Source organism: Chrysemys picta, chromosome 3 (genome assembly GCF_011386835.1).
Source record: "Chrysemys picta bellii isolate R12L10 chromosome 3, ASM1138683v2, whole genome shotgun sequence".
Lineage (NCBI taxonomy): Eukaryota > Metazoa > Chordata > Testudines > Emydidae > Chrysemys > Chrysemys picta.
Window position 1 is genome coordinate 48,721,953 of NC_088793.1, and position 19,352 is coordinate 48,741,304.

Consider the following 19,352-nt stretch of genomic DNA (forward strand, 5'->3'; position numbering starts at 1 on the left):
GAGGCAAGACCACATTGTCTAAAAAATCCAGCTAACTTTAACACAGTCAGAACTCTCCCCTAGAGCTGGTGACAGGTGGCACAACCCACCAAAAGAACATGTTGTTTTGATTCTCCGATCCCCTAGCCTCTCTCTCAAACTACACCCACCTGCAGTTCAGCCAGTGGGGGATGTGAAGCCCATTACCGTATATTTTAAAAATGCGAATTACTGTTTCCATTGATATTCATTTTATTTTCTAATTTTAGTTGCAAATGTGAATTAAAGAGGATATTACATTAATTTCATCATTTTTAAGATAGTGCATATTATAAAAATAAGTAAAGATGTAACATTCAGTGGTCACGTCTAACATCTTTGGTTTTAATGACTTTCTCAGCATCATACATGAAGTCTGTGGCAGAAGTAAGGATAGAATTCACTTCACTGTTTGTGATGCCCAAGTTGAGACACCATAAAGGTTTCCAGAAAGCGGATGCTCAGCATTTTCTGAAAATCAGGCCCCTTTAAAGGTGTCTCAAATTGGGTTCCCAAAAGCTGAAGCGTACAAAATTATGGGTTAATTTTCAAAATCTCATCACCACATTCTCTTCTGTACTTGCTCCTTCATAGTGAAACACAGGCAGCTTCCTGTAAATAGCTGTCATGGTTAGAGACAGCAATGTTGATGATCTTTCTTTCCCAGAGAAGTCACAGGGCTGCCTGAAGGTGGGGAGCTATATCCCTTTCCTTGTGGACAGCTGCCTGAGAAACCAGCAGCCAGTTGTAATGTGAGAAGGTGTCTGATGATCAGGCCTGCTGCAGCAACCGATTGATAGCTGCTGAGCCACAGCTATCTGCAGAATGGTCACTCTTTGTGCATATTATTGTGCAATCTGATGTTTTAATGTATGCCAACACCCTTTCTCTCTTGCTGAGGAGCCAAGAATACGCTGATGGCGAAACCTCTCATGCTTCCCAGATTGCAACATCCCTTCTTTCCACCTCAGGCTATGCTCAGAGAATTAGGTTTTCTTCTGTTCTCTGTTGGGCTACATGACAGTCCTCCCTGAAGCCACCCTTCTCCCTCAGTTGTTGCAGCACAGCTCATCTTACTATTGAAAGACCATTTTAAAAAATGCCACCAATTCTTTACAGAAATATTACAGGAAATAAACAATACTGGATTGGTGACCCAACCATAGGGCCCGCTAGATAATGTCTTGGACTGAGGAAGTCATTTAATTTTCTGTCACTATATTGTCTGTGTATCAATGAGGCAACTGTAAATTACATGGTTATTAACTCGGTCACAGTTTTGTAGAGATGACAAGCCATAAGAACTAAACTCAAGCATTTTCTCTGCTCTCTAATTTAAAACATGTCTGTTTTTATTATAACAGAAGTATCTAGTTCTTGTATCTCCCCCCAGCCCCCAGCTCATCTCTTTTGCTCCTGCACTTCTCATTCCTGCAAATATCTGCTTCTGAAGCAGCTAGATTTAAAGCACCACCAACCTGGATTAGCTCATTCACAGAATCTGTTCGTTCACCAGTGCTACCTTAACACTCATTAATTATCAGAATCTGGGTTGATCCTGCTCTACTTACTCAGCTAAAGTTACCATTCATTAGGATTTTTTCCTGAGTAACAACTGCAGATTGGGCCTGATGAACATGACAATATGAACTGATTGTTTAAATAGTGCCCAAACTGGAAGTTGATGCTGGACAAATATCATTCCTCTTGCTCTTATTAGCAGATCAACACTAATGAAATACCAGGATGCACTAGTGAGCAGAGAAGTATTAAATCACTCTCATTAATAGTCAGATTCTCTTCTGTATAAGAGACAATTTGCTGACCTAGCAAAACTTCAGTTGGTTGCTGTTGGTTTCAGTCAGCAACTAAGTTTTGGAAAAAAGAACAGGACTATTAGTTCCTGGAGCTACTTGTTCTACAACCAAAACCAATAGAGGCTCCATTAAGTATGCCAAAGGAGCCTACTGATATTTCCACTAGGAAACTTATTATAACCATATAACTCACTACTTAGAATTTGGGAACCACTTTAAACTCAATTTAATCCATAAATTCGTTATTTTTTGTTTATTTTCCAACTTTTTTCAGATGAATACAAATATACTGCTGGAATCTGCAAGAGTCTGAACTCCAGTTTAATACTTTTCCATTTTGCATGGTATCATCCACTTATTTTTAATTAAAAGATATACTGTATGCTTTGTATTCACCATATACAGTATATGCTCACATTTTTCTTCATAAGTGATTTATTATTCCTTTCCTCATTTATGAAGATAAATGTCATGCCAGAAACCAAACATCATATATTCTATCTGTACCCATATAAAATATATATCCCCATTATTCATCATAATTATATATTTACATGCAAGAATTATTTTCAGTCTTAGCTAAACAAACTATGTAATGAATTACATATGTCAACTAAAAGGTATCTTAGAAGGTTTTTTTGTACAATTGTTATTACATTGTTTAATTACATTTTCGTACTCCTTTGATTGTGTGAAACTGTGCATTAGAGTAGTCTGTTTTGTCACTCAGGATGTAAGAAGAAATTAAACTATTGCTCACTGATATTCATTGATAAAACATATTCACTATAAAGAGAAGTAAATTGCCAAAGAATATGCTCAAACAAAAATAACTCTTGGCGTTTATTACATCATGTCGATTATACAGGTGCATATTTATCTTCTGCCATATTTGAGAAACAAGGACTGCATTCTCCAGTCAGATGCTGTTAACTTATTTACAACTAGATCTGGAGACTTAATACTTATCAGTACAAAGTATAAAACCAAATGTCTTTTCTTCAGAAGCACCAAAGATTAACAGATTAGAATGTTTTCCACATGTCCATTTTACTGTCAAGAGAATATTAAAGAAATTTCCCAGCTTCCGCAGCTCAGCCAGATGTCAATGGATCCCACAGTGAAGCAAAATTGGCAGAGTAGCCTTCTTGTGACCCCAGCATTGTTTTATCAAGGAGCAGTTTAAAAGTATAAATGGCCATTTCTTGCTGGGATCTGAAATGTTCCCCCCCCCACTCCCGCAATTACACAAAAGTGCTGACTTTGTTGAACTACTGATACGCAGTAGTATTTCTTACGACTCCTCTCACACTGTGCTGTAATTGCTGTTTGTGTTGGCACAAGAAAAGTACCAGGTCTTGTTTCCACCGTACTTTTCTGGACTCTGGTTTCAGTAACATCAGTGTAGGATATTGTACTGGGCATATGTTTTGTTGTGTAAATATTAACTTCTAATTTACCCTGTCAATCTCCACAGTATGGCCTCTAATTACCAAAGGTCGAGGGACTTCAGATGGACAATTTCTAAAATATTTTCAATAGTTACATTTATTGATTTTTCTCCACTGATACTTGGTGTTCTGAAAATCATGGCAAAAACCCAAACACATTTATGATAGAATACTTCATTTTATAGGGGAACTGTAGACTAGATTTCTATTTTGTTAACCAAAAACCATGGCAATATTGTAACAGACATTATATTATGTTCAAATATTGGAGAACATACAATCAGGTATTTCTGTTTTACATATCCAAGTATGAATATTGGATTCTATTCTGCAATGTACAGTATCTTATGAAATGAAATCAACAGATTATTCTATCAGTACACAAATGCTATCTATAGTACTCTACATATTTACTAACATAGGCCCTGATCCTGCAGACACTTATGCACGTGCTTAAGTCTATTACAAGTAACAGCTACATTTTCTATAACTGAAGGGATTAGAAAAAACATTTTTCTCATATTATTTTTGTCATATTGCACATTTGACAGAATTTTGTGATAAATTAGATACACTATTTCTACTTACAGTCAGTTTCTCACATTTGTGTGACTTTTTCACATAAAAACAAGGGAGAGAAAAGCATTTTTTATTAAACGAGGTGGGGGGGGGGATCAAACCCAGATCTCCCACATCCCAGCTAAGTGCTCTAACTACTGTGTTAGAAGTTACAAGCTGGGCCTCACTACCACCATTTGGTGTGGAGTGAGTGTGAGCTTAAGAACCTCTTTATGTCAACTGGCAAGGGGCACATGCAATATATTGTTTTCAGAATATTTAGCCAAACAATGTACTGTATGATATCTCATAAAAACTGGTGACATACTGGGTCATTAATATTATTGTATGATATATATATGGTTAATGTAAAGAATTATGTATGTACACTGGAAATATGTTCATAAAATATGTTCAGACCAAGCAATATGAGTAGAGTGGATAAACAAGTTTGTCATAGACAAAGATTGTTGTTACACCTGTTTGCATGTGTTTCCAATGTAAATTAAACAAGTTGAGGCCAGAGACAATGGAAGTTCATTTACAACTAAGGTTAACAAAGTGATTAAGCCAACTGAAAAAGCAAATCAACTAGAATGGGAGGAAGATGGCATGGCATCTACATGCTAGTCAGGAGAGGAACTTTGGAGATATACGTATCTCATAGAACTGGAAGGGACCCTGAAAGGTCATTGAGTCCAGCCCCCTGCCTTCACTAGCAGGACCAAGTACTGATTTTGCCCCAGATCCCTAAGTGGCCCCCTCAAGGATTGAACTCACAACCATGGGTTTAGCAGGCCAATGCTCAAACCACTGAGCTATCCCTCCCCCAGTTTAATTTTCAAAGAATAAATTTCAGAAGTTTACTGGACTATAAAAAGAAAACGAGAGAAGCCCTTAATTATCAATAACTTAGGGAACAAAGGAGACAGCACCCTCTCATTCTGTGAAGATTGGATTCTCTGGCCTAGAGGTGCTGGTAACTGGATGTAAGAGTGAAATCATCTTAGGTAAAGCTTGTAACTGCAAAAATTGAGTTTTAGTCACTGGAAAGCATGTTTTGTTGTCTGTTGTTTGTAACCACATCTGTCCCTTTTTCTCTTAGTATCATTCAAATCTCTGTTCTTTATTAATAAACTTATTCTTCATTTTACTATAAACCATCTCAGTGCTGTTATTCTGAAGTATAGAGTGAGTCTTCAGCTAACCTAACAGGCTGGTGTGTGTATTTATCTCTTGTGGCAGTGAACTTAATTTCAGTGAGTGTCCAGTGAGAGGGACTAGACACAGCAGAGAGACGTCTTTGGGAAACGTGGGAAATGAGGTTCACTGATTGTTACCTGCAATGGAAGGTTAAGACTCGCAGATTCTCGAGTTTGATGGTGTGGTGGACAGACTGGTGTGGCAGGAACCTGACACACAGTTTAAGTCTCAGCAAAGCTCTCCCTTGCTGAGGCAGAGGGGTAACACAGTGGCTTATGGCTCTAGGTGTCCTGAGGGGAATGATGCGGTGAGGCAGGCACCAAACTCATTCTCACATCTTAGGCATCTAAGCAGACTGACTCCAGGAGAAGGATTCCTAGTTATGGATGGCTAGTAGAGATAGGCACCTTCCTGCAGTAGCCTGGATTTAGGCATCTATCTCGATGAAAGGGGCAAGGCTTAGGACACACCCCTCACCTCAGCATCACCCACTGGCTAGATTAAGCAGCTCCTCACCTAGCATGAAGGAGAAATTGCCTGATTTGAATGCTGAGGGGTAAGTGTTGGCTGTGGAGGGGTGGGAGGGAGTAGATTGGAATAAGGAGCTGGGAGAGGGCGCACACAACTGGGAATGGAGGCTGGTGGGGTAACACCAACCAAACATTTCAGAGATGGTTACTAACTCTGATTCTCATTTTCTGGGTGCCCAACTTGATATCCTGGGGTTTGATTGCAGAAGTGGTGCTAAGCATTCTCAGCTGCATCTGAAGTCAATAGGAACTGTGCTTTGAAGATATCAAGTGCTGTTTAATGCTAAGGACTCTGAAAAGCCAGTTCCTAGGTGTCTCAAATTGGGTGCCCATAATTAGTAGATACTTCGGACTTTAATTTCTCTGTGGCTCAATTCTCCATTCCTAAAATGGAGATTATAATACCCCCTCATCTCAAAGGGGTCTGGTGAAAATAAATTTATATTTGTGTAGCACTCAGATATTATAATGAAAATCCCATGAGGAAATTAATGATTCTGTCTTCAGAGAAGGGTTTGAATAGTAAATAAGGCATAGGGCCACACACTGAGGAGAAAACAAAATACGGAATTGCTGCTTGTTAAGTGAGCAACATCCATTCTCCGCACTGGATGAGGATGGGGTTCTGTGGAAAAAACAGTATGTGATCATATAATTAAGGCTGTGAGTTTGTCACAGAGATCACAGAAGTCACAGATTCCATGACTTTTCGTGACCTTTGTGACTTCTGCCGTGGCTGCTCAATATCTGCCACTACTGGAGCCGCACCCCCCATCCCCAGCAGGAGTTTGGGTGTGGGAGGGGGCAGGAGGTTGGGGCATGGGGTGAGAGCTCTGGGCAGTGCTTACATCGGGAGGCTCCCTGGAAGCAGCAACATCTCCGTCCCTTGGTTCTTAGGCGGAAGCATGGCTAGCAAGCTTTTCGTGATGCCTCCACCTGCAGGCACCGCATCACCAGCTCTCATTGGCCACAGTTCCCGGCCAATGGGAGCTCTGGAGCCTGCGATCTTGGTGGAGGCAGCGCACAGAGTGCCTGGCCACGCTTCTGCCTAGGAGCTGAAGGAGGGGGATGTCGTTGCTTCCGAAGAGGTGTGGAGCCAGGTAGGGAGCCTGCCAATCCCCCTTCCCCCAGCATCAGCGGGGGTCCTGGGCTGCGTGCCGCTGCCTGCCAACCCCCCCAGCACCCATGGGGGTCCCGAGCCACCCTCTCTACACCCACGGGGGTCCCAAGTTGCCACTCGCCGCCCCCAAGATTTAGTCAGGGGTATATAGTACATGTCATGGTGTGAATTTTTGTTTACTGCCTGTGACCTGTCCATGACTTTTACTAAAAATACCTGTGACACAAGCATCATCACTTTGTAGAAAAACAAAAGCGAAAAGGGCGACTGCAACAACTACATGGGTACATGCACTGCTACAGACTAGGGACTGAATGGCTAGGCAGCAGTTCTGCAGAAAAGGACCTAGGGGTTACAATGGACGAGAAGCTGGATATGAGTCAACAGTGTGCCCTTGTTGCCAAGAAGGCTAACGACATTTTGGGCTGTATAAGTAGGGGCATTGCCAGCAGATCGAGGGACGTGATCATTCCCCTCTACTCGACATTGGTGAGGCCTCATCTGGAGTACTGTGTCCAGCTTTGGGCCCCACACTTCAAGGAGGATGTGGAAAAATTGGAAAGAGTCCAGCGGAGGGCAACAAAAATGATTAGGGGGCTGGAGCACATGACTTATGAGGAGAGGCTGAGGGAACTGGGATTGTTTAGTCTGCAGAAAAGAAGAATGAGGGGGGATTTGATAGCTGCTTTCAACTACCTGAAAGGGGGTTCCAAAGAGGATCGATCTAGACTGTTCTCAGTGGTAGCAGATGACAGAACAAGGAGTATGGTCTCAAGTTGCAGTGGCGGGGGGTTTAGGTTAGATATTAGGAAAAACTTTTTCACTAGGCGGATTCGGAAGCACTGGAATGGGTTACCTAGGGAGGTGGTGGAATCTCCTTCCTTAGAGGTTTTTAAGGTCAAGCTTGACAAAGCCCTGGCTGGGATGATTTAGTTGGGGGATTGGTCCTGCTTTCAGCAGGGGGTTGTACTAGATGACCTCCTGAGGTCCCTTCCAACCCTGATATTCTATGATTCTATGATCTTGCTACTAAGTGTAGCAGGAAAAGCTTTAGCAAATGTCATATTAGTGCGCCTACAGCAACTGGTGAATCATGTCTACCCTGAATCACAGTTCAGATTCAGGGCTGGAAGATCAACTATAGACATGAAATTTTCTCTGCGTCAACTCCGAGTGCACAGAGCAAAACCAACCATTGTAGATTGCCTTTGTGGACCTAACCAAAGCATTCAACACAGTCAGCAGAGCAGGTCTATTTGCAATACTAGAAAAGACAGGATGCCCACCGACCTTATTAACTGTTAAACTTTCATTCCACAACAACATGAGAGAATCTGTCCAGTTTGATGGATCCACATTGGACAACTCTGAGATGAAATGAGGAGTGAAGCAAGAATGTGTTCTTGCCCCTATATTCTTTGGAATCTTCTTCTCAGTACTCTTGAACTGTGTGTTTAAGGACATGAAAGCTGGACTGTATCTCCACACAAGATCAGATGGGAAACTCTTCAACCTGTCTCAACTTAAGTCAAAGACCAAAGTAAAAAAGGTGCTATTCAGGGAACTTCTATTCACTGATGATGCTGCCCTTATAGCTCACAATGAACATCTACAACAAGAACTTATGGACTGCCTTTTAAGTGGCTGTCAGGCATTTGTTCTCACCAACGGCATCAAGAAAATGGTTGATTTGGACAGGGGGTTCCACAAGATCCTTCAATTACCTTAAATGCAAACCAGCTAGAAGTAGTCCAAAAGTTCAGCTATTTAGGTTCTACAGTGACCACCAACCTCTCACTGGATAAAGAACTAAATGTTTATGTTGGAAAGACTGCCACCACCTTTAGCAGACTAACTAAAAGAGCATGTAACAACTCAAAGCTTACCATCAACACCAAAATGCTAGTGTACCAAGCTTGTGTTCTCAGCACTCTCATGTATGGTGGGGAAACATGGACAATTTATGCTCATCAGGAGAAAAGGTTAAATAGTTTCCACCTACGTTATTTACGCCGCATACGCCACACCAAATGGCAAGATAAAGTCAACACTGCATAGGTTCTTCAAAGGGAAAATTTACCAAATGTGATAGCTCTGCTCAAGCAAAGACGACTGCACTCGCTGAGCCATCTGAGTAAGTGGAAGATGGACGCATACCCAAGGACATGCTATATGGGGAGCTATCAAAGGGAACAAGAACAACAGTGTTCACTATAAGGACGCATGCAAGCAAGATATGAAGGAATTTGGAATTGATCCTGACCAATAGGAAATCTTGGCAAGTGATTGTAAGAAGTGGCACCATCGTCTGCATCAGGGTATCAAAGTCCATGACAGAAGCTGGCTCCTACAGCTTGAAGAGAAAAGAGCTGTAGGAAGCAAGCAGCCCCCAACCAAGATACATACGTTTGCAATAACTGCCAAAGATCATGCAAATCTCAGATTGGACTATTCAGTCACATGAGACATTGCAAACCATCTACATCATAGGTTGCAACTCCCACCATCTCTTGCATATGAAAGAATGCCAACAAACCCTTAACTAACACTAAATAATTAAAGACTGAATCATAATGCACATGCACAAGGGGGCTGAATTAAGGTTGCATAGGCAACCTTAATTCCGGCATTTCCTAACTTTTGAGTATTTGACTTTGCAACCTGAATAATATTATTTTAACTATATTTGTGCATGTGTGTGTGTGTGTGTAATATATACACAATATGTCAAAACAATAAATTTTTGTTCACTTGATTCAGGAAGTGAGTGAAGCCCAAGATAAAACAAATACATGTATCTTGGTAATACACAGAATATCCCCCACCATCTGCTTCCAGGTTAATCTAACCAAGATGCCCTTGATTAAAAGTTGTAAAATAAATAGTCCAATTACGTGTTCCCAAACCTACTATCAGCCATGTTGTTAATCTCAGTTGAGAAGCCAGTCAAGTACCCTTTCACCTCTGCAAGATCAGTTAAGTCTCAATGGCAAAGTGGCATGCAGAGAAGCTGACCCTACCATTCCCTATTCTTTAACTATTCTGTGCATATTGGACTTCAGTTTTTTTAATTTTGGCACCTTCTGTAAATACTAAAGAGTTAATTTTTAAATATTTTTGAAGTGATTAAGTTACATTCTGAAAACTTTTCAAATTAACTTGATTCTATAAGCACCCGATCAACTTTTTAAAAAGTCTTTCTGCATTTTCAGCATTTGGAAGTAATTAATTTCTAGTCCAAAAAATGAATATCTGTCCCTAAGAGAAAGAGCTGGATTACTGCCCATCCCACTTCAGAACTGGATTATACTGACTCTTAGTCATTTAAATAGTCAAGTTTAACAAGATACAGTTTAAATGATAAAAGGAGGTCTCTAAAAAGGCCATTGCTGTGGGCACATGGGATTACAACTACCAAATGGTGACTAGGAAGACAACAGTGGAAGAGAGAAAATTCACACAAGTGCCATGCAAAATAGAGTGGAGGGAATGAATGTATGGGAAAGACATCTGCTTACTATGATTTCCCTACCTCCCTGTGGAGTTGCTGGCATCCTCTCCACTCCACTTACATGTTGACGGAGGCAATATAAAGCAAAAAGGGATTGGAGGTTACCAGCAGAAAGGAAGAGGCACAGAATGTGGTATTCTATGGAGCATGTTGCCCTCAAAAAGGCAAAAAATCTGCTGGTAAAACATACATAAATTACTCTAAGGCCCATATGAATCCTAACAGAGAAACCAAAAAGTGTTAGATGGAAATGGTGCAAACATTGGCTGCACCAGCAACTTCGCAAGACATGTAACTAATGAGTGAGGAAAAAGGGATAAGGAGCCAGGAATCTTGAGTGTGGACTGACCAAGGTCGACAGGTTTGTCCTCTGATAATACTATGAGTTCATGGTTTCTGTTCCTTTCACTAGCTACCTGCCCAGATCTGTATCTCAAAAAAGGATGTAGCAGAAGAGAATCTGCTTGGAAGCTAAATACCATTTGACGTACATTGTCTCATTCTTTATGTTTTTTTCATGGGAAGAGATGGAAGGAAGGAAGCATGTTAATGGAAGTAGTACAAGATTGCTTAATTACATATTAGCTGAAAAGCCAACTAGATCAGAATGACCTGAGTGTTCTGGATCTAATAACTAGAAACACACCAGAAAGTTATAAATGAAGTTGAAGAACATATTATCAGGTTTTAAATGCTGATACGTGGCTGCTGACCAGACAACTGCACAAAAATACTGGAATTCAGAAAAGAAGACCTCGCAAAATGTGAGACATGCTACTTGATGGCACTTAATGCATGGGAAATTCACAGTAGGGAAAGAGTAGATATTTAATATGGAACCGTGGGTACAATAAAAATTTAATTCCAGGAGAAAACAATTTAAGCAGATATGGAGAAAACGAAGAGAGAAAGAGCCAAATTCATCCTTTGTGTAAATCTGTTGACTTCAGTGAAATTACAGCAGGGAAGTATTTGACCTCTAGCCTTTAAATCCCCTAAACACTACAGATTCGACCTCCCAGTTGCCACTGTAATTCCCCTGGGTGCATTCTGTGTGTGTGTGTCTCTCTCATATATTAGAATGAGAAATTCTAGAATGAGAAAAACCATTGAGACAAACAGTTGAGGTTTGAACTTAAGCCAAAGAGAGTTGCAGTTCCGCCTACAGCTCAAAGTAAAGTCTAGTGAGGGGAATTTGAAGATCAGGATAATCCATAATGGCTGCAGAATCTCTTTGTCCGAATAGTACACTGAAACCGAACTAGTCAGCAGGTCTGTTGGCTCAGTAACTGCCAGGGCTCCAAATTTCTGAGACACAATCATTAAACTGTGGGTGGTGTTGGAAGAAAAAGGGCTTGTTATTACTTTTTAAGTGCTAACAAGGTGCTGGGCACTGAACCAGAAGCATGTTATTTAGATTGTATGTTCTTTGGGATTGTGGGTGGGAAAAGGGGTTGCATCTTGCTATGTGTATGTACAATAGGGCTTCAGTCTCAGTTCAGACCTCTGGAGGCTACTTTAATACAAATAAACAACCTTCCCCTGAAGAGCTCACAATTTAACCTCTCTGAATCTACATAATTAGTTTTAGGGATAAGTTTGTGCTTATAGCAATAAGCAATGGATGTGTGTATTAGAAGGTTATTGGTATGCTCTGAAGCACAGGGGCCAAAGGCTTTGACCACTTGAGAAGAGCACCAATTGACTACTAATACATACCTGCAGTGACTTATTGCTATAATCACAAATTTTATTTAAAAACAAACAAACAAACAGGTGAAAGGCTCTTTCCCTTTCTTTACAGAGTTTTGTGGCAACATATTCTTCCATTTTAAAAAGTAGTTCCTACAAAAAAGAACAACACACAAATAGCAGGAGAAAGGTTGCAAACATCTCTACTATTGTGAATATGAACACCTGTGTTTTCCATATTTCCCAATCTTTTCCATAATTAAGTCTGCTTTGCTCATTGCTTTAGTGTGGGTTTTTTCACTTATAAAAGTAGCTGCCTGGTTAGGTATTACTAGGTCTCCTGGTACCAGTGGTTTTCTGGTTTCCTGCACTCCACCCCCTCTTTTTGGTTTTCTTCACTGGAACCTTATGATCTGGAGCCTTTTCTTCATTTCACAGTTCACCTGCCATTTCTTGTCTGTCTTGTCTGTTTTCCTCTCAATTTCCACTTTCACTGGATATAGTCTTACTCTTCTTTGCTTAGTTAACTGCTGGTGTTAAGAAACCTTAAGGATGCTTTCCCTATCTCATGTTACTTATTGATTTCAGCTCAAGTTTCTAAACCAAATAAACTCCTAGCTTATTATATAATTGCTGAACGGTAGGAAAAAAAGTTGTTTCCCTCATGTTCTCTGAGAAATGCTGTTATCTTGCTAATTACGTCTTCAATCTGCTAGCGAAAATGTAAAGGCGTAGTCCGTGTTCATAAGCTTTATCTTTTTTAAGCTGATTCTTAAGGCAATTTCAAATTTAGGCTGGGCCTTACAAGGCACCTATGCGAGATCATTTCCTGGAGAAGAAAGCTAAAAAGCAGAAAGGTGAGGGTGAGATACAATTTTTAAATGACAAGCGTGTTGGACTAAATGGTCTTTTACTGATTCTAAAACGGCATATGTTCCTATTCTTATGTTTTTGCTCCAAAATTGGTTTTATTTGGCATATTGCAGAATACTAATCGTCTATGTACTTAAGTGTCCAACTCTCTCATTTCTCATTATGATTATTCACAGTTTAATGGCTGAAAACTTGCCCTCTATACCAGCATCAATGATACTGTAAGTCATTTGTTTAAGTAATAAAACCTGGGATCCACAGTCTGAGCCCTCCACTACCCTGCTGGTATGTTCTTTTCAGCTTGAAAAAATTCCATTTTACAGCTCCCATTTGTTTCCTGCCATTTAGCCAACTTTCCACTTATTACATGTTTCCACGCCTTAACATTGACTTCCAGTAAAGAACACTGTAAACTGTTTTCTGAAAAATCAAAGCAGACGATGGTCACTATATATCCTTTGTCTGCTTTGGCAGTAACCATCTCAAAGAATTCCAGTGAAATAGTGAAGCATGACCATCCCTTCCTGAATCCCATATTGGCTATTCTTACTCAAGCTGTGCTTTTCCGTTTTAAATAGCAGTTTACTGAACAAAGTGGAATTGTGATACTGTCTATTAAAACCTGTCCATCTTCTATACTTATTTTCCCAAAGCAGATATACTATTGTATTTTTTCAAGCACCCTACAATGAGCTAGATGCTTTACAAAACAAGCATCTGAAGAAGTGAGGTTCTTACCCACGAAAACTTATGCTCCCAATAGTTCTGTTAGTCTTAAAGGTGCCACAGGACCCCTCTGTTGCTTTTTACAGATTCAGACTAACACGGCTACACCTCTGATACTTTACAAAACAAGATGCCCTCCCCCCAAAATTGTACAACTTACATTCAACACAACACTGGCGAAGGTCAGAAACAAACAAGAATGTGGAGGGGAAAGGAGGGCAAGAGTGACGATAATTAGGTCACTTGGCATGTTTACACAACTTAATAGTTCTGTTGCTTTTTATTGCCCTTCCTCCTCTCATTCTTTCCTCTTTTCATCATAAAATTACATTTATTCAAAAAAACACCCCCCGTAAGTTTCAGAAAAGTTTGTCCTATAGTTTCCACATTATGCATTGAAAATAGCCTTTGAATTGGTACTGCACTAATAATAATAATTTGCACATCTACAGTGCTCTACATCCATAGATTTAATGGCACTTTACAAGGGAAGATGTGTATCAACTCTATTTTACACAGGGGGAAATGGAGAAGTAATTTCCCGATGGCCACACAGCAAGTCAGTGGCAGAGCCAGAAATAGAAGCCAGCTCTTATGACTGCTTGTGCCTCATGCATTGGGCATAATGCCTCCCTGCTGGTGTAAAAACCTACGTGTAACATAATGCCAATAGTTTCACTAAACCTACTCTAATTATTTTTGCTTTTTAACATTTAATAATTTTAAAAGATGCCTATACAAGGTTTCAGGCTGCTAATCCCAGGATTAGGTTTATCATTCAAACAGGAATATAGGCAGCCACCTACCTATAAAACCTTCTTTCCCCCTACAGCATTGTGAGAAACATTGCCCTCAACCCTCCCGAGGACTCCCTGATTGCCCGTTTTGGGGATCAGGAACATTTTTCCTTCTGAGCAAGATTGACGAAGTTTTTTGGCTTCCTTGCAACATCCTGGAGGTCCAGTTTAAGGTTAATAAGGAGTAAAGACAGTTTAGAAAACCCGTAAATTTAAGTGAGTTTGTATTTTCATTGCAACTTGTGCCTAGTGTCCAGTGCAGATGAGAGGCTTGGGGGGGCATTTCCTGTAGGTGAACATGAGAGCTGGTAGACGACTGCTGGGCCCTATCAGCCTGAAGGAAGAAGGAGAGAATTTAAGTCTTTGCAGAATTTATCCTTCATGTCTACCCTCACACCAGCCCCCACCCCTTTCAGACACAGAGGGAGAGGGAGAAGATTAGAGGTGGACTGAATCCCAGGGCTGAAGCGGGCCAAACCTGAATATCGGTTATTTGGAATGAAGGCCATTTAAAACCACACTAGACCACAAAACCTCCTGGTATTTTGGGGGGTTAGCTCTCCATTAAAGATAAACATTTTGAATCCACTTCTACCTTTGAATCCATCCCAGTGTCAGTGTTTCATTTTCTTTTATGTTCTGATCAAACAGCTGTTGTGGGATGTCAAGATCACACAGGGTGATGCAGTCCCTCAAGCAAATTGGGACAGTCCCATGGTTGACTCTGGTAACTGGGACCAAAACTTTTAATTTTACTCTGTATTTTGCATATGTAGTGCAGAGGTGGGCAAACTGAGGCCCGCGGGCCACATCCGGCCCATGGGACTGTCCTGCCCTGCCCTTAAGCTCCTGGCCAGGGAGACTAGCTCCCAGCCCCTCTCCTGCTGACCCTCTCCCCTGCAGCCACGCCACTGCGTGGGCAGCGCTCTGGGCGGCAGAGTGGCGTGCTCCTGCAGAGCAGAGTGGCAGTGTGTCTAGCTCTGGCCGGGCGGCGTGGCTACCAGACATGCTGCTTTGAGCGGCACGGTAAGGGGGCTCGGGCTGGGGTCAGGGGGTTGGATAAGGGGCAGGGAGTCCTGGGGGGCAGTCAGGGGACAGGGAGCAGGGGGGGTTGGATGGGTCGGGAGTTCTGAGGGGGGCAGTTAGGGGGAGGGGGCGGATAGCGGGTGGGGGCCAGGCTGTTTGGGGAGGCACAGCCTTCCCTACCCGGCCCTCTATACAGTTTTACAACCCCAACGTGGTCCTCAGCAGGGGCAGCTCTACGTTTTTTGCTGCCCCAAGTATGGCAGTCAGGCGGCCATCGGTGGCATGCCTGCGGGCAGTCCGCTGGTCACACGGATTCGGCGGCGTTTCTGCGGGTGATCTGCCGGTCTCGCGCTTTGGCGTACTTGCCACTGAATTGCTGCTGAAGCCACGGGACCGGCAGAGCTCCCGCAGGCATGCCACTGAAGGCTGCCTGACTGCCGCCCTCATGGTGACCGGCACCCCGCCCCCCGCGGCTTGCCACCCCAGGCATGTGCTTGCTGCGCTGGTGCCTGGAGCTGCCCCTGGCCCTCGGGCCAAAAAGTTTGCCCACCCCTGATTAGGATTACCATATTTGAACATTAAAAAAAGAGGACACTCCCTGGGGGGTGTTGGCCTTGCTCACAGTCCACCCCGGCTCCTCCCACGCTCAGCCACCACTCTGCCCCAGGTCCGGCCTCCTCCCTGCTCGGCCCCACCACTGCACCTGTCCTCACCCCTGGCCCGCTGCTAGCTTGCTGCGTCCCTCCTCAGTCCCCCACCCTCTGCTCGCCTCCTCCCACCTGCCACTCACCTCCTCACTCCCCTGCCAGAAACCCCCATGCCCGCCCCGAGAACCCCCACCTGCTGCTGGCTTGCCATTTCTTGCCTCCTCACCCCTGCCAGCTCATCCACCGCTGGCTCACACGCCGCTCGCCTCTTCAATCCCTGCTGCCCACTGCTGGCCTTTTCACACCCCCCGCCCCGCTCGCCTATTCACCCCTCCTGCCGCAGGTCCCTCTGGCTCCTAGGATCAGGGGCAGATGAGAGGTCTCCACGTGCTGCGCCTGCCACAAGCGCAAGCTCCGTGGCTCCCATTGGCTAGAAAATGCACCAATGGGAGCTGCTGGCACTGCAGAGCAGGGCTTACAGGCGCCGGCAGCATGCAGAGAGCCCTCCGCTCCCCCCGACCCGACTCTAAGAGCCAGAGGGACCTGCCGAGGGGCAAGGTGGGGAGTCCCAGCGGTTCTTACCTGGGGCGGCTCCCAGGAAGCATCCGGCAGGTCCCTCTGGCTCCTAGGGTTGGGTCAGGGGGAGGAGAGGCGGAGGGCTCTCTGCCCGCTGCCAGCGCCTGCAAGCCCTGTCCCCGCAGCTCTGATTGGGCAGGAGGGAGCTGGTGCAGCATGCAGAGACCCCCTCCACCTCTGTGCCTAGGGGCCGCCCGCACTGCAGGCTCCTGCCGGCGGGCGGGCGCCGGGAGCTGCCACAGAAAGAGCTGCCAGCCCCGGGACTTTGGACTTAGGGTTACCATATGTCCGTATTTTCCCAGACGTTTTTAGATATTTAAAAATTCCTCCCGGACGGCGATTTAAGAACTAAAAAGCTGGACATGTCCAGGAAAATACGGACGTATGGTAACCCTACCCCGATGTAGTGTCTTACAATGCTTTCCTATTAAAGCTGTGTGACAAGTTTGCAACAAACTCACCTGGTTTGAAAGATTTCACTTTGGGTCATGAACCCTTTCAAGCAAACATAGGCAAAGTTTACAGAGACTATGTAAAGTTTTGCATTGAAATAATGCAAAATTTGTGGTTTGCATGATTTTAATACAAAACCAGGAAAAACCTGCTGGCTTTACCATAGATTGTGTATCTGAAACTGAAACTAAGGGGGGGGGGGGGAAATCCAGGAGGTGTAAAACTCATGAAAACTAAAACTAAAGAAAGTGTTCACATGAATCTAGGACAACTGCAAGTTTCATAAAGGTCTACTTTTTAAAAAATATATAGCATTTTTAAATAGATTTAAGAGGATAAATTTATGAACTCACATATACAATTCATTAAAAACACAAACCATCAATTTACAAATGCAAAATACAAGAAAAGGTAAAGAGAAATTATAGATGTGAGTCCCACATATAGACATACAGAGAGAGCGAGAGAGAAACTTGGAAGGATTAGATTTTTATTGGTAAATGTCATGAGAGGTCAATTTCACCACACACGCAAACAGAGAAAAACATATTTCCATTGATGGTAATCAAAAATTTACAGATAGGCAAAGAAAGAAGAATGCTTCCTGAGAACTTAGAGTTTAATTTAAAGTATTTACTTATTTATATTTTTACATATTATGTTGAATCTTAACATCTACTGTCATTAAATAGTTATTTTCTTAGCCCCCCACTATCTAGCCTCCCCAAATTTCCAACAACTGCAAAAATTTAAATAGATAAAAAAAAATGCTTAAATGCTTAAAAACCCATAATTTTGCACAATTGTGAATATTTAAAAAAAAATCAATAATAAATGCTTAAAATAAACATTGAAATTGGCCATCAATTATAAAAAAGTAACAATTGAATTTGGCCAATCCTACTTATATATGCTTTAGCCCATCCACCTCCACTCTTCCCCACTAACTGTAATCATGCATTCAGATCTATTAGCATGGCTCATGCAGCTTGGTACACAACCACATGCAGGGATACAAGTCTGCAGATTCCAGTGCAGAATACCAGCCTTGCATAAGTGGATTTTCTAGTCTATTTTTCATTGTAAAAAATTATCTTCCCTTTGTTCCACATTCCATCAAAATTCAACGGTTTTAGGTCTACCTCTTTTTTGTTGTTTTGGCTTCTTCTTTCACTCATCTTCAACAGAGGCACACATTTATCAATGTTAGTTATTTGAAAATGAGTGACTACAGTTTTATTTTTAAAAATACTCAAACTGGTGTTAACAAGATTAACTCATGCAGCCGTTCATTATTGACCCAAGTGTGAATTTACAGGACCAAATCCCTATTTAGTTCAAATTACACAGGTCTACAATTTTTGAGAAGTCGTCTGCTTCAGAGATAAAATGTGCTATTTATTATGTATTTTGATGTGCTGAATTCAAATATGACAATTAAAACAACTGATTGGCTACTGTTTCTAAGATATTTAAGTTTTACATTTTATGTCTATGTATATTGTGTAGATAGTAGAGTTTTAATCATAAATTGTAAACCTAGGTCTTTTCATGTGTTTATGGTTGCTTTACATGATAATATTTCACCTGTCCTGTTTATGTAACACTTTAAAAATCAGCAAAAGGGTTATATAAATAAAATTTATTATGAAACAAAAGGCAAAAAACTATTATGTACATAGTTTAGTCCTATTCAGTGTCTACTTGGCGCTTCTTGGCTTGTCTCTTGTATTCATTAAATGGAGCATCTCTTGTCACTGTCCAGCAATAGTCTGCAAGCATTGACGGGCTCCATTTGCCCTGATAGCGTTTCTCCATTGTTGCAATGTCCTGCTGAAATCACTCGCCGTGCTCGTCGCTCACTGCTCCGCAGTTCGGTGGAAAAAACTATCTAGATGAGAGTGCAAAAAAATGTATCTTTAGTGACACGTTGCAACCAAGGCTTTTGTATGCCTTGAAGAGGTTTTCCACCAACAACCTGTAGTTGTCTGCTTGTTGTTTCCGAGAAAATTTATTGCCACTAACTGGAAGGCTTTCCATGCCATCTTTTCCTTGCCATGCAGTGCATGGTCAAATGCATCATCTCGAAGAAGTTCACAAATCTGAGGACCAACAAAGACACCTTCCTTTATCTTAGCTTCACTTAACCTTGGAAATTTTCCATGGAGGTACTTGAAAGCTGCTTGTGTTTTGTCAAGGGCCTTGACAAAGTTCTTCATCAGACGCAGCTTGATGTGTAACGGTGGTAACAAAATCTTCCTTGATTCAACAAGTGGTGGATGCTGAACACTTTTCCTCCCAGGCTCCAATGACTGTCGGAGTGGCCAATCTTTCTTGATGTAGTGGGATCTCTT

General features: G+C 42.2%; 1 protein-coding gene across 6 annotated transcripts in view; it reads right to left on the reverse strand.

Moving 5' to 3' along the window:
• HMGCLL1 (3-hydroxy-3-methylglutaryl-CoA lyase like 1) overlaps positions 1-19,352 on the reverse strand; it is a 128,263-nt gene that overhangs the window by 44,119 nt on the left and 64,792 nt on the right. The window contains exon 8 of one of the 6 annotated variants that reach the window (XM_042848826.2): positions 10,253-10,381. The exons of the other annotated variants lie outside the window; for them this stretch is intronic. Within the exon in view, the coding sequence (XP_042704760.1) occupies positions 10,310-10,381 (72 nt within the window). The 3' untranslated portion in view covers positions 10,253-10,309. Of the gene's footprint in view, positions 1-10,252; positions 10,382-19,352 lie in introns of those variants that run through there. 6 annotated transcript variants of the gene reach the window in all.